We start from the raw sequence: 15,983 nt of genomic DNA, 5'->3' as shown, positions 1-15,983 counted from the left end.
GTTACGGTGGAGCCCAGCCAAAATTTTTAAGCTTTGTATAATTTCATATTTCGAATCCGTTTTAAGCGTACTCTTAATTATGTGAAATTTGAAGGATTCTAACATTATTATTTTGTTAATTTTCCAGCTTTCAAGTAAGTCAACCAAGCGGATGATGATCAACACTAGGCTTATGAACCGAACACATTCAAGAAGTAGTTCCGAAAATTTTTGTCTTAGATGATCATTAGTGATAATTTTGTAATAGAAGGAATACTTATGTATCCTTTTAGTGTTTTGGTGGTTTTAAAAACTTATGTGCTAAACTAGGATTAATATTAATGTTTGTCTTCAAATGATTATGAACTTTCTTATTTAGTCGGTAAAAATATTGTGTATTTTATATGATAGTGTTACAAGTTGGTACTCAGAGCTAAGGTTAAAGAGAATTGTGTTCGGTTCAAGGCTTGATCAACATCCGGTAAGAATTTATTTAAAGCAAATTAAATTTAAAAATATTAAAAAGGGTAACGATTTATTGTGTATGGGAGGAGTATAGTGATATACTCGAACCCGGGAAGTACACTTAGTATAAATGATAAGGCAAAGTTATATACTTGGCCGAATAATGAGTACGAAGTCTCATGTAAAGGCATGAGAGTGATTGAACAAGATTATTTATCGAATCATTTTAACATTTCAGTAAGAAGATGTCGGGAGGTGCTAGTGACAATGTTCTATCCCTCACTACCGACGAGTTGAAAGAGAAGATTGCCGAGGAAGTCGGAAGTGCCATCGAAGTTAGCCTACCAAGATTTGTGGAAAGAATGCAAAACACCTTACTTTCGACTATGGAGGAAAGAATTGGTGAATTAAGAGAAGACCTTACCAGTGATAGAGGCAAGGCTAAAGAAAAGAAAGGTTGTTCTTACAACAAGTTTATGGTGTGTAAGCCCCCGATTTTCAATGGAGAGGTAGATCCAATTGCTTGTCAAAGGTGGATAAGCGATATTGAGGGTGTTTTCGAACGAACGCATTGTGATGAAAGTGATTTCGTGGCTTATGGAACTGGCCAACTTAGAGGCCAAGCCAAGGATTGGTGGGACAACCTCAGAAACGAAAGGGGTGTTGAAGCAATAAGGGCAATGACTTGGGAAGATTTCAAAGCACCATTCCTCAAACATCATAGCCCCAAGGCAGTGATAAATAAGATAAAGGAGGAATTCATGCAATTGAGGCAAAAAGGTGAAACCGTTGATAAAATTACGGGGATGTTCATGGATAAACTCAAGTTTTGTGATGACTTGGTCAAAACTGAAGAACAGAAAATTTATTATTATCACACCATGCTTAGGGCTGAATATAGGGAGTTCATGACCCCCTCACATTATGAAATCCTCACCGATATAATCAATGCGGCACGGGAACGCGAGATTGAACTAAAAAGGCAAGTTGAAAGAGGTGAGAGAAGGGCCTTGGATGAAAACCCGAGTCCCGCAAAGAAGCCAAAGGTAGCTGAATCTTCGAAGAAAGGAAGTGCAAAAGGAGGTTCTCCGAGTTGCAAAACATGTGGACGCGCTCATAAGGGTGAATGCTACTTCAAGAACAAACCTTGTGTGGCATGTGGCAAGATAGGGCATGGGGTTGCAAATTGCCCAGACAAAGTAACGGTATGCTATAAATGTTACCAACCGGGTCATAAAAAGTCAGAATGTCCGGAATTGGTGGGAAAGAAAGAGAGTGCCGACTCTAGGGATGAAACCCCAAAAGCTAAGGCAAGGTCGTTCCAAATCACTGCTGCTGAAGCAAAAATGGAACCCGACGTGGTTACAGGTATATTTACTGTAAATTCGATCCTTGCACGTGTTTTATTTGATACAGGTGCGAATAAGTCTTTTGTTTCACATAGATTTATTCAAAACCCCTTGTTTACACTAACGAAATTACCTATGCCAATGGAAGTAGAAGTAGGTAATAACAAAAGTTTTCTTGTTTGTGATGTATGTCGGGAATGCAAATTGAATATCGATGGCGAGGAATACTCCATTGATTTAATACCCATGTCCATGGGTGAATTTCAAGTGGTCGTCGGAATGGATTGGCTATCCCGCTACCATGCTAAGGTGATATGCTTACGTAAGGAGATACACCTAACGTCTCCGAGCGGAAGGCGTGTCATCATCTATGGGGAGAAGGCTTGTAATCCCATGATATGCTCGATGGTAGAAGCCCGCAAGTTTATACTACACGGGTGTAAGGCATATTTAACTTACGTACGTGACGTCGAAAAAGAAACGCCAAGGATTGAAGACGTACCTGTGGTGCGTGAATTTGAAGATGTCTTTCCCGAGGATCTTCCGGGAATGCCACCAGAGTGCGAAATAGAGTTCGGGATTGAGCTGACCCCGGGTGCTAAACCAGTTGCTAAGACACCTTATAGATTAGCACCGTCAGAACTGCAAGAATTAATGTCTCAGTTACAAGATTTACTTGAAAAGGGATTCATCCGGCCTAGCGTGTCTCCTTGGGGAGCTCCCGTGCTATTTGTAAAGAAGAAGGACGGGAGCATGCGGATGTGTATTGATTACCGGGAGTTAAACAAACTCACGGTAAAGAATCGATACCCACTTCCGAGAATCGACGACTTATTCGATCAATTACAAGGCGCTAGCTGGTTTTCAAAAATCGATTTGGGATCGGGTTACCACCAATTAAGGGTAAAGGAAAATGATGTACCAAAAACGGCATTCCGAACACGATACGGACATTTCGAACTTCTCGTGATGTCTTACGGATTAACGAATGCGCCCGCGGCTTTCATGGACCTCATGAACCGGGTTTGCAAGCCGATGCTCGATAAATTGGTGATTGTTTTTATAGACGACATCCTCGTTTATTCAAGAAACGAGGCGGAGCATGCTAACCATTTACGAGAAGTATTGGAGGTGTTAAGGCGGGAGAGATTATATGCTAAATTCTCAAAATGCGCCTTCTGGTTACGAAAGGTGCAATTCCCAGGGCACGTCATAAGTGCCGAGGGAATATTGGTGGATCCGTCAAAGGTGGAAGCGGTGTCAAAATGGAGCCCTCCAAAGAATTCATCCGAAATTAGAAGTTTCTTGGGGTTGGCAGGTTACTATCAGAGATTCATTCAGGATTTCTCCAAAATTGCAGCGCCGTTGACCAAATTGACCCGCAAGAATGAGAAGTTCGTCTGGGGAAGCGATCAAGAAGAGGCATTTCAGACATTAAAAGAAAAGTTAACCTGTGCACCGGTGTTGACTTTACCGGATGGTACGGAGGATATGGTAGTGTATTCGGACGCATCACACCTAGGCCTTGGGTGCGTGCTAATGCAAAGGGGAAGGGTGATCGCATATGCCTCTAGGCAACTTAAGCTACATGAAAAGAAGTACCCGACCCATGATCTTGAGTTGGCGGCCGTGGTCTTTGCCTTGAAAATCTGGAGGCATTACTTGTATGGTGTGAAAAGTACCATTTTCACTAACCATAAGAGTTTGAAGTACTTCTTCGATCAGAAGGAGTTAAACATGAGGCAGAGGCGTTGGTTAGAAGTGGTGAAAGACTACGACTGCGAGATCCACTATCACCCCGGGAAGGCTAATGTGGTGGCGGATGCCCTTAGCCGAAAGGATGAATGCGCCCCAATTCGGGTAAGGTCTATGTAGTTGGTAGTAACTTCAGGTTTGCTTGAGCAAATCCGAGAAGCCGAAGCGGTAAAGCAAGAAAATTGGAAGAAAGAACGTATAAAAGGGATGGTAAAAGACCTTACGGAAGGAAGTAATGGGATGAAATACCGGAATGATAGGATTTGGGTCCCAAACACATGTGGTGTTAAGAGACTTCTGCTTGACGAGGCTCATAAGTCACGCTATTCGATCCATCCCGGAGCGACTAAGATGTATAGAGATTTGAAGCAAAACTATTGGTGGCCGGGGATGAAAAGGGATGTGGCTAAATGCGTGGAGAAGTGTTTGACTTGTTTACAAGTCAAAGCGGAGCATCAGAAGCCATACGGCAAGTTGCAACCATTAGATATTCCAGTTTGGAAGTGGGAACAAATTACAATGGACTTGCTAACCAAACTGCCCAGAACTAGCCGTGGTTTTGATGCCATTTGGGTAATTGTGGATAGACTAACCAAAAGTGCCCATTTCATCCCTATCCGAGAAACCTATACGTCAGAGAAGATGTCGGAAGTGTACACTAATGAGATAATAGCACGCCACGGAGTGCCGGTATCCATCTGTCCGATAGGGATACCCGGTTCACTTCAAATTTTTGGTGTGATTTCCAAAAACAAATGGGAACTAAATTGTTCATTAGCACCGCGTACCATCCTCAAACGGATGGTCAAAGTGAAAGAATAATACAAACATTGGGAGATATGTTACGGGCATGCATAATTGACTTCGGGGGTAGTTGGGATGTTCACCTACCGTTGGTTGAATTTTCATATAATAACAGTTACCACGCAAGCATCGGTATGGCTCCGTATGAAATGCTATACGGTAGGAAGTGCCGAACTCCGGTATGTTGGGGTGAGGTTGGTCCGCATGAACTTGCGCATAAGGATATAGTCGGGCTCACGAATCAAAAGATTGACATAGTCCGAGCTCACCTGAGGGCGGCTCAAAATCGACAAAAGGCGTATGCAGACAAACGAAGAAGACCAATTGAGTTTCAAGTTGGTGATAAGGTGATGTTGAAGGTATCACCATGGAAAGGAATTATTCGGTTTAGAAAAAGGGGAAAGTTAAGCCCAAGGTTTATCGGGCCCTTCAGAATCATCGAGCGGGTCAGCAGGGTGGCATTCCGCCTCGAACTGCCTGCAGAGTTGAGTGGGATACATAGCACGTTCCATGTATCACATCTCCGGAAATGTCTAGCTGACGAAACCGCGTATATTCACTATGACGACATCGAGGTGGATAACAGTCTCAACTACGCGGTGAGACCAATTGCGATTTTAGACCGTAAGGTAAAAAGCCTGAGAAACAAGATGATTAGTCAAGTAAAGGTCAAATGGGAACACCGAAAAGGATCAGACACCACATGGGAGTCGGAAGAGGAAATGAGACGACTCTACCCTACACTTTTCGGTACGTGTATAAATTTTTATACATAAACAGGTTTCGGGGACGAAACCCTCTTTAAGGAGGGTGGACTTGTAACACCCCAAAATTTTAAGGTTATATTTTTAAATTAAATATCAGTAATAAGTTAAGATAAAAGACTAGGAAAAGATAATCTAGTAAGTTGGTATCTTAACAAAATATGACAAGTGTGATTTAATTTCCCTTTTATAGTTGGTGTATAGTCAAGGGACCAAACTTGTCAATTTTGAAACTCAACTTAATTAACTAGAAAAATGACACACTAAACACACACCTAAGTGTGTGTTTGATCGACCAGAACACAGGCAACAAGGGGACTTCCCCTCAAACCCTAACATTCACAAAATTCATCAATTGAAGGTTCGAATCAAGTCCGAATTGAATTCTGAATATAGTTTTGTGATCACCTTGACTAAGGGATTGTAAGGTATGCAAAATTTCATGATTTGGTTCTACCTTAAATTTTAGATAAATTCATGAGATTCAAATCTAAGCATGCATGATAGTTGTTTTGATTGAAATAGTGTATAGGGATGAACCCTAGTCGATTACTTGTTGAGATTTGGCCTAATTCTTGTAAAGTTCATAATCACCATTAGAGGTGATATGAGGATTTTGTAGAATAGTATGTGAAACTAGGATTATGATGTTATCCTAGTGTAATTCAAGTTCAATGAAATAGGTTCAGAATTTATTGATGTGAAAATTATGTGAAATTGCCTAAATTAATGTTTATCATGGCTAAATGATAAATGTTAAACTTAATTATGAGTTGTAAGAAATCATGCACATAAGATGCTTGATAAAATGCCTAAAAGACATTGATCGACACAAATTGTGGTGTTGGTAAAGTAACAAGCTTTAGTCATGAGCCGAATGGTTCTAATGGTAATTGGCTTGTATGTTTTAGGCAACACGAGCGAGGCGTCGGGAAGTCAAGCCGGTGCGGACGCTCGTTTAAAGGGAAAGCTTTGAGGTACGTGGTTAACGCTACTATAATGTTGATGATTTAGTTTTCATTTTTGATTGTTTACTAGTTATGAACAATATAGAGTTGTGTTGGTTTGGTTGCCTAAATGAGGGATTTCATAATGGCAAACCAAAACGAGTTAACAATGGTGGGTACAAACCGGGTAACGGAAGTACCTCATCCGTAGACCATAAACCCGTGTGTCGGGTAATGGGAAGAATAATATTAACACGCAAACCGGTAGTGGGAGCATGTGTGTTGAAGCAAGGGATCCAATACGGGTCATACTTGTTGCAAAGAAATGTCCCGTAATAAACGGGTCAAAACAGCAAAACAGGAAGATACGCAGAAGCTACCGTAAGTTACGGTAGCCACCGTAACTTACGATAGAGGGTGAATGGTTACGGTGATTCTGTACTGATTTACGGCAGAACCACAGGTGCCCAGCGACCACCGTAAGTTACGGTGGAGCCCAGCCAAAATTTTTAAGCTTTGTATAATTTCATATTTCGAATCCGTTTTAAGCGTACTCTTAATTATGTGAAATTTGAAGGATTCTAACATTATTATTTTGTTAATTTTCCAGCTTTCAAGTAAGTCAACCAAGCGGATGATGATCAACACTAGGCTTATGAACCGAACACATTCAAGAAGTAGTTCCGAAAATTTTTGTCTTAGATGATCATTAGTGATAATTTTGTAATAGAAGGAATACTTATGTATCCTTTTAGTGTTTTGGTGGTTTTAAACACTTATGTGCTAAACTAGGATTGATATTAATGTTTGTCTTCAAATGATTATGAACTTTCTTATTTAGACGGTAAAAATATTGTGTATTTTATATGAGAGTGTTACAAGTTTATCACTAATGATCATCTAAGACAAAAATTTTCGGAACTACTTCTTGAATGTGTTCGGTTCATAAGCCTAGTGTTGTTCATCATCCGCTTGGTTGACTTACTTGAAAGCTGGAAAATTAACAAAATAATAATGTTAGAATCCTTCAAATTTCACATAATTAAGAGTACGCTTAAAACGGATTCGAAATATGAAATTATACAAAGCTTAAAAATTTTGGCTGGGCTCCACCGTTCCTTACGGTGGTCACCGTAAGTTACGGTGGTCGCTGGGCACCTGTGGTTCTGCCGTAAATCAGTACAGAATCACCGTAACCATTCACCCTCTACCGTAAGTTACGATGGCTATCGTAACTTACGGTAGCTTCTGCATATCTTCCTGTTTTGCTGTTTTGACCCGTTTATTCCAGTTTTTGCACTTTTAAGTCATCAAAGCGCAGTACGGGACATTTCTTTGCAACAAGTATGACCCGTATTGGATCCCTTGCTTCAACACACACGCTCCCATTACCGGTTTGCGTGTTAATATTATTCTTCCCATTACCCGACACACGGGTTCATGGTCTACGGATGAGGTACTTCCGTTACCCGGTTTGTACCCACCGTTGTTAACCCGTTTTGGTTTGTCATTATGAAATCCCTCATTTAGGCAACCAAACCAACACAACTCTATATTGTTCATAACTAGTAAACAATAAAAAATGAAAACTAAATCATCAATATTATAGTAGCGTTAACCACGTACCTCAAAGCTTTCCCTTTAAACGAGCGTCCGCACCGGCTTAACTTCCCGACGCCTCGCTCGTGTTGCCCAAAACATACCAGCCAATTACCATTAGAATCATTCGGCTCATGAATAAAGCTTGTTACTTTACCAACACCATAATTTGTGTCGATCAATGTCTTTTAGGCATTTTATCAAGCATCTTATGTGCATGATTTCTTACAACTCATAATTAAGTTTAACATTTATCATTTAGCCATGATAAACATCAATTTAGGCAATTTCACATAATTTTCACATCAATAAATTCTGAACCTATTTCATTGAACTTGAATTACACTAGGATAACATCATAATCCTAGTTTCACATACTATTCTACAAAATCCTCATATCACCTCTAATGGTGATTATGAACTTTACAAGAATTAGGCCAAATCTCAACAAGTAATCGACTAGGGTTCATCCCTATACACTATTTCAATCAAAACAACTATCATGCATGCTCAGATTTGAATCTCATGAATTTATCTAAAATTTAAGGTAGAACCAAATCATGAAATTTTGCATACCTTACGATCCCTTAGTCAAGGTGATCACAAATCTATATTTCGATTTCAATTCGGACTTGATTCGAACCTTCAATTGATGAATTTTGTGAATGTTAGGGTTTGAGGGGAAGTCCCCTTGTTGCCTGCGTTCTGGTCGATCAAACACACACTTAGGTGTGTGTTTGGTGTGTTATTTTACTAGTTAATTAAGTTGAGTTTCAAAATTGACAAGTTTGGTCCCTTGACTATACACCAACTATAAAAGGGAAATTAAATCACACTTGTCATATTTTGTTAAGATACCAACTTACTAGATTATCTTTTCCTAGTCTTTTATCTTAACTTATTACTGATATTTAATTTAAAAATATAACCTTAAAATTTTGGGGTGTTACAAGTCCACCCTCCTTAAAGAGGGTTTCGTCCCCGAAACCTGTTTATGTATAAAAATTTATACACGTACCGAAAAGTGTAGGGTAGAGTCGTCTCATTTCCTCTTCCGACTCCCATGTGGTGTCTGATCCTTTTCGGTGTTCCCATTTGACCTTTACTTGACTAATCATCTTGTTTCTCAGGCTTTTTACCTTACGGTCTAAAATCGCAATTGGTCTCACCGCGTAGTTGAGACTGTTATCCACCTCGATGTCGTCATAGTGAATATACGCGGTTTCGTCAGCTAGACATTTCCGGAGATGTGATACATGGAACGTGCTATGTATCCCACTCAACTCTGCAGGCAGTTCGAGACGGTATGCCACCCTGCCGACCCGCTCGATGATTCTGAAGGGCCCGATAAACCTTGGGCTTAACTTTCCCCTTTTTCTAAACCGGATAATTCCTTTCCATGGTGATACCTTCAAAATCACCTTATCACCAACTTGAAACTCAATTGGTCTTCTTCGTTTGTCTGCATACGCCTTTTGTCGATTTTGAGCCGCCCTCAGGTGAGCTCGGACTATGTCAATCTTTTGATTCGTGAGTCCGACTATATCCTTATGCGCAAGTTCACGCGGACCAACCTCACCCCAACATACCGGAGTTCGGCACTTCCTACCGTATAGCATTTCATACGGAGCCATACCGATGCTTGCGTGGTAACTGTTATTATATGAAAATTCAACCAACGGTAGGTGAACATCCCAACTACCCCCGAAGTCAATTATGCATGCCCGTAACATATCTCCCAATGTTTGTATTATTCTTTCACTTTGACCATCCGTTTGAGGATGGTATGCGGTGCTAATGAACAATTTAGTTCCCATTTGTTTTTGGAAATCACACCAAAAATTTGAAGTGAACCGGGTATCTCTATCGGACACGATGGATACCGGCACTCCGTGGCGTGCTATTATCTCATTAGTGTACACTTCCGACATCTTCTCTGACGTATAGGTTTCTCGGATAGGGATGAAATGGGCACTTTTGGTTAGTCTATCCACAATTACCCAAATGGCATCAAAACCACGGCTAGTTCTGGGCAGTTTGGTTAGCAGGTCCATTGTAATTTGTTCCCACTTCCAAACTGGAATATCTAATGGTTGCAACTTGCCGTATGGCTTCTGATGCTCCGCTTTGACTTGTAAACAAGTCAAACACTTCTCCACGCATTTAGCCACATCCCTTTTCATCCCCGGCCACCAATAGTTTTGCTTCAAATCTCTTTACATCTTAGTCGCTCCGGGATGGATCGAATAGCGTGACTTATGAGCCTCGTCAAGCAGAAGTCTCTTAACACCACATGTGTTTGGGACCCAAATCCTATCATTCCGGTATTTCATCCCATTACTTCCTTCCGTAAGGTCTTTTACCATCCCTTTTATACGTTCTTTCTTCCAATTTTCTTGCTTTACCGCTTCGGCTTGGGCTTCTCGGATTTACTCAAGCAAACCTGAAGTTACTACCAACTGCATAGACCTTACCCGAATTGGGGCGCATTCATCCTTTCGGCTAAGGGCATCCGCCACCACATTAGCCTTCCCGGGGTGATATTGGATCTCGCAGTCGTAGGCTTTCACCACTTCCAACCAACGCCTCTGCCTCATGTTTAACTCCTTCTGATCGAAGAAGTACTTCAAACTCTTATGGTCAGTGAAAATGGTACTTTTCACACCATACAAATAATGCCTCCAGATTTTCAAGGCAAAGACCACGGCCGCCAACTCAAGATCATGAGTCGGGTACTTTGTTTCATGTAGCTTAAGTTGCCTAGAGGCATATGCGATCACCCTTCCCCTTTGCATTAGCACGCACCCAAGGCCTAGATGTGATGCGTCCGAATACACTACCATATCCTCCGTACCATCCGGTAAAGTCAACACCGGTGCACAGGTTAACTTTTCTTTTAATGTCTGAAATGCCTTTTCTTGATCGCTTCCACAGACGAACTTCTCATTCTTGCGGGTCAATTTGGTCAACGGCGCTGCGATTTTGGAGAAATCCTGAATGAATCTCCGATAGTAACCTGCCAACCCCAAGAAACTTCTAATTTCAGATGAATTCTTTGGAGGGCTCCATTTTGACACCGCTTCCACCTTTGACGGATCCACCAATATTCCCTAGGCACTTATGACGTGCCCTAGGAATTGCACCTTTCGTAACCAGAAGGCGCATTTTGAGAATTTAGCATATAATCTCTCCCGCCTTAACACCTCCAATACTTCTCGTAAATGGTTAGCGTGCTCCGCCTCGTTTCTTGAATAAACGAGGATGTCGTCTATAAAAACAATCACCGATTTATCGAGCATCGGCTTGCAAACCCGGTTCATGAGGTCCATGAAAGCCGCGGGCGCATTCGTTAATCCGAAAGACATCATGAGAAATTCGAAATGTCCGTATCGTGTTCGGAATGCCGTCTTTGGTACATCATTTTCCTTTACCCTTAATTGGTGGTAACCTGATCTCAAATCGATTTTTGAAAACCAGCTAGCGCCTTGTAATTGATCGAATAAGTCGTCGATTCTCGGAAGTGGGTATCGATTCTTTACCGTGAGTTTGTTTAACTCCCGGTAATCAATACACATCCGTATGCTCCCGTCCTTATTCTTTACAAATAGCACGGGAGCTCCCCAAGGAGACACGCTAGGCCGGATGAATCCCTTTTCAAGTAAATCTTGTAACTGAGACATTAATTCTTGCAGTTCTGACGGTGCTAATCTATAAGGTGTCTTAGCAACTGGTTTAGCACCCGGGGTCAGCTCAATCCCGAACTCTATTTCGTGCTCTGGTGGCATTCCCGGAAGATCCTCGGGAAAGACATCTTCAAATTCACGCACCACAGGTACGTCTTCAATCCTTGGCGTTTCTTTTTCGACGTCACGTACGTAAGTTAAATATGCCTTACACCCGTGTAGTATAAACTTGCGGGCTTCTACCATCGAGCATATCATGGGATTACAAGCCTTCTCCCCATAGATGATGACACGCCTTCCGCTCGGAGACGTTAGGTGTATCTCCTTACGTAAGCATATCACCTTAGCATGGTAGCGGGATAGCCAATCCATTCCGACGACCACTTGAAATTCACCCATGGACATGGGTATTAAATCAATGGAATATTCCTCGCCATCGATATTCAATTTGCATTCCCGACATACATCACAAACAAGAAAACTTTTGTTATTACCTACTTCTACTTCCATTGGCATAGGTAATTTCGTTAGTGTAAACAAGGGGTTTTGAATAAATCTATGTGAAACAAAAGACTTATTCGCACCTGTATCAAATAAAACACGTGCAAGGATCGAATTTACAGTAAATATACCTGTAACCACGTCGGGTTCCATTTTTGCTTCAGCAGCAGTGATTTGGAACGACCTTGCCTTAGCTTTTGGGGTTTCATCCCTAGAGTCGGCACTCTCTTTCTTTCCCACCAATTCCGGACATTCTGACTTTTTATGACCCGGTTGGTAACATTTATAGCATACCGTTACTTTGTCTGGGCAATTTGCAACCCCATGCCCTATCTTGCCACATGCCACACAAGGTTTATTCTTGAAGTAGCATTCACCCTTATGAGCGCGTCCACATGTTTTGCAACTCGGAGAACCTCCTTTTGCACTTCCTTTCTTCGAAGATTCAGCTACCTTTGGCTTCTTTGCGGGACTCGGGTTTTCATCCAAGGCCCTTCTCTCACCTCTTTCAACTTGCCTTTTTAGTTCAATCTCGCGTTCCCGTGCCGCATTGATTATATCGGTGAGGCTTTCATAATGTGAGGGGGTCATGAACTCCCTATATTCAGCCCTAAGCATGGTGTGATAATAATAAATTTTCTGTTCTTCAGTTTTGACCAAGTCATCACAAAACTTGAGCTTATCCATGAACATCCCCGTAATTTTATCAACGGTTTCACCTTTTTGCCTCAATTGCATGAATTCCTCCTTTATCTTATTTATCACTGCCTTGGGGCTATGATGTTTGAGGAATGGTGCTTTGAAATCTTCCCAAGTCATTGCCCTTATTGCTTCAACACCCCTTTCGTTTCTGAGGTTGTCCCACCAATCCTTGGCTTGGCCTCTAAGTTGGCCAGTTCCATAAGCCACGAAATCACTTTCATCACAATGCGTTCGTTCGAAAACACCCTCAATATCGCTTATCCACCTTTGACAAGCAATTGGATCTACCTCTCCATTGAAAATCGGGGGCTTACACACCATAAACTTGTTGTAAGAACAACCTTTATTTTCTTTAGCCTTGCCTCTATCACTGGTAAGGTCTTCTCTTAATTCACCAGTTCTTTCCTCCATAGTCGAAAGTAAGGTGTTTTGCATTCTTTCCACAAATCTTGGTAGGCTAACTTCGATGGCCCTTCCGACTTCCTCGGCAATCTTCTCTTTCAACTCGTCGGTAGTGAGGGATAAAACATTGTCACTAGCACCTCCCGACATCTTCTTATTGAAATGTTAAAATGATTCGATAAATAATCTTGTTCAATCACTCTCATGCCTTTACATGAGACTTCGTACTCATTATTCGGCCAAGTATATAACTTTGCCTTATCATTTATACTAAGTGTACTTCCCGGGTTCGAGTATATCACTATACTCCTCCCATACACAATAAATCGTTACCCTTTTTAATATTTTTAAATTTAATTTGCTTTAAATAAATTCTTACCGGATGTTGATCAAGCCTTGAACCGATTTAGCATATAATCGCTTACTCTGATCAAGTAAGTAGTGGCATATGATACCATGAGTTTCTTATAGCGGACACATTATATCTGATGTAGTAAGGACGGGGTAAAAGGGACAAATTAAAAAGTACCCAAAAGAATCAAGTGAGCAAAAAATTTGATAATAATGTAAACGCACAGCCGAGTGACGGAAGCGTATTACATTAAGATAATGAGCCCGAGTGAAGGGACAAAGAAACACGTAAGATAATCAGAATACGTATTGGGAGGGGTGTATTTACACTCGAACCCGGAAAATGCAAATATGTAAAATGATGTAGACATGTATTGGGAGGGGGTGTACTTACACTCGAACCCGGAAAATGCAAACATGTAAAATGATGTAGACATGTATTGGGAGGGGGTGTACTTACACTCGAACCCAAAGAATATAAACATGTAAAATGATCAAGATATGCATTGGGAGGTAGTGTACTTACACTCGAACCCGAAGAATGCAAATAAGACTCTTAACGGGCCGATTTTGTAAAACACCAAATTTGAGAACAAAGTAGGAATATAAAAGCGAAATGAAGTCATAATGCATACCGTAAGGGTTGCAATAATAACGACTTCGATAAAATACCCGGTTGGTGGGTAAGGATTTAAACACATGCGTAGACTGAGAAACAGGAACGCGCATGGAAAGTCAAAAGACTCGGGTTTTGGGTCATGACCAAAGGACGATAAGATAACGGCAAATAGAAATTTTGATGAATTACGCTCAACTATTTTAAAGTTGAACGGGTCAAACAAAGATTGAAGTTTGACATTTATAAGTGATGAAATTTTCACACGAACAAGTCAAACAAAATTTAAAAAAAGATGACTCTTGCTAAAGTAAGTAAGCGCGAATCGAAATAAAAAAAATGCGAAATATTAGTAAACCTATGTAAAGGAGTTAAAGGTGTTAAAACATTAGAATAAAAGAACCCGGGTAATGGGACGTAAAGAAGTATAGGTAAGAACCGGTTAACAGTAAGTGTAGGGCAAACCGACGTGTAATTGACGTTAGAAGTCAAGGAGTCGGAAGGATAATTCGAAAGAAAACAATGTAGCCTTAGACTACGGTCAAGGTCAAACGAAATCCAAAAAGTAAAAGTGAATAATTCTAAAACATAAGAGGGGGTGCCTTAATGCCATATGCGTATATAAATGTATACATATTTGAATGAAGACTTGAATAAAAGATGATCTACGGGTTCATCATAACCTGCGGGATATGAATTAAAGCAAAAGGATCATAAGGGTCTCACCTTAAAGAGGTGAAAACATAAGGAAATAGCCTACGAGGTTAAGTGAAGGAACCTACGGGTCAATAGTGTAAGGTGAGGGAATTTGTTACGATTCCCCGCATAAAGTAAGAACGGAAAACAATAAATTATGAGTTATCAATTTCCTTGATATGGATAATTGACAAAAGTTAAAAGGAAAATGCTAAACGAAAACTCCGGTTTTTGCAAGAAATTACGTTTTTACGAATATGAATTCTGATAGACGAATATGTAATAGGCATGAAAGATATAAGTCTTGACACTGATAAGTGCAAGACGATACATTTGAAAAGAAAGGTTCGAATAGACCTAAACATGACGTGACGCGATTACGGTCAAGAGAAGTAATGTGAAGTAATCATATTATGACCCGAGTGATGGGTACAAAGTAACTGGACTGATAAGTCTAGTTAGTGAGATCGGTTAAGGTCGAAACCCAAATTAAGAAATTGTTTAACATGTTATTCACTACGAAGAGTAATGTAGAATAAACATAATCTATAAACCTGTGTGACTAAGTGGCCAACGTTTGGCGACTCGGTCAAGTAAACAACAAAGGTATATAGATCCAAGAGATAAAGTGACGGCCCATGAGACCTCACTAACAGAAAATATTGATCACTTATTTGAGGGATCATAAAGCTATAAGTTCATGAACAAAAGAATAGTTGCTAAAAGTGAAAGATTTCACCAAGGACCTTTAAGCTGGTCAAAACGACGGATTCATAAATAATTTGATAGTATATGAAAGCGATGAATATCGCTAAGTTAACTGGACTAGTGGAAATAACGAGGTTAGGTTATTTCAAGATTGCACTATGTAGTATGAGATACGTAGACAATTAGTAACCAAAAGGATATTGCCATACTTTTCTGGTAATACTAACAATTGGTCAAAGTAAAAGTAACGTTTAAAAGATTTCTCGGATCAAATGCATTGAGTTTGAACTCGATGAATTAAGCAAGAAAAGGTTTCGAGGACGAAACCTCTTTAAGGGGGGTAGACTTGTAACACCTCGAAAACAGGTTTGGAAATTAAACCCCGTTAATACAAAAGACGGGGAAAGTACCGTTAGCGGTAAAAGTAAACCAGAAAATATTAGGAATCAAGTGAATAATCCTAATATTAATTAAAAGTGAATAAGAGCTTCCAGGAAAATAGAATGGATAAAAGGCCCGATTTAACGGGACTTAAAATAAAACGAGTTTTAACCCCCGGAACCCACTAAGTTAACTAGGTAAAATTAACCTAGTTAGTAATGAGTAACTAAATAATAAACTATGGGTTATAGTTTCATTTATCAATCTCTAAACTTGAGGGG

At 40.4% G+C, this 15,983-nt stretch overlaps 1 protein-coding gene across 1 annotated transcript; it reads left to right on the top strand.

Moving 5' to 3' along the window:
- Positions 1 to 689: 689 nt before the first annotated feature.
- On the top strand, positions 690 to 1,660 carry LOC118486463. Its single transcript, XM_035982937.1, has 2 exons — positions 690 to 1,566; positions 1,611 to 1,660. The coding sequence occupies exons 1-2, from the start codon at positions 690 to 692 to the stop codon at positions 1,658 to 1,660; spliced, it is 927 nt and encodes a 308-aa protein (XP_035838830.1).
- Positions 1,661 to 15,983: the final 14,323 nt, after the last annotated feature.

The sequence above is a fragment of the Helianthus annuus genome, chromosome 14, assembly GCF_002127325.2.
Source record: "Helianthus annuus cultivar XRQ/B chromosome 14, HanXRQr2.0-SUNRISE, whole genome shotgun sequence".
NCBI lineage: Eukaryota > Viridiplantae > Streptophyta > Magnoliopsida > Asterales > Asteraceae > Helianthus > Helianthus annuus.
Note: the sequence above shows the minus strand (reverse complement) of the source record. Positions and strands in the feature narration are given on the sequence as shown.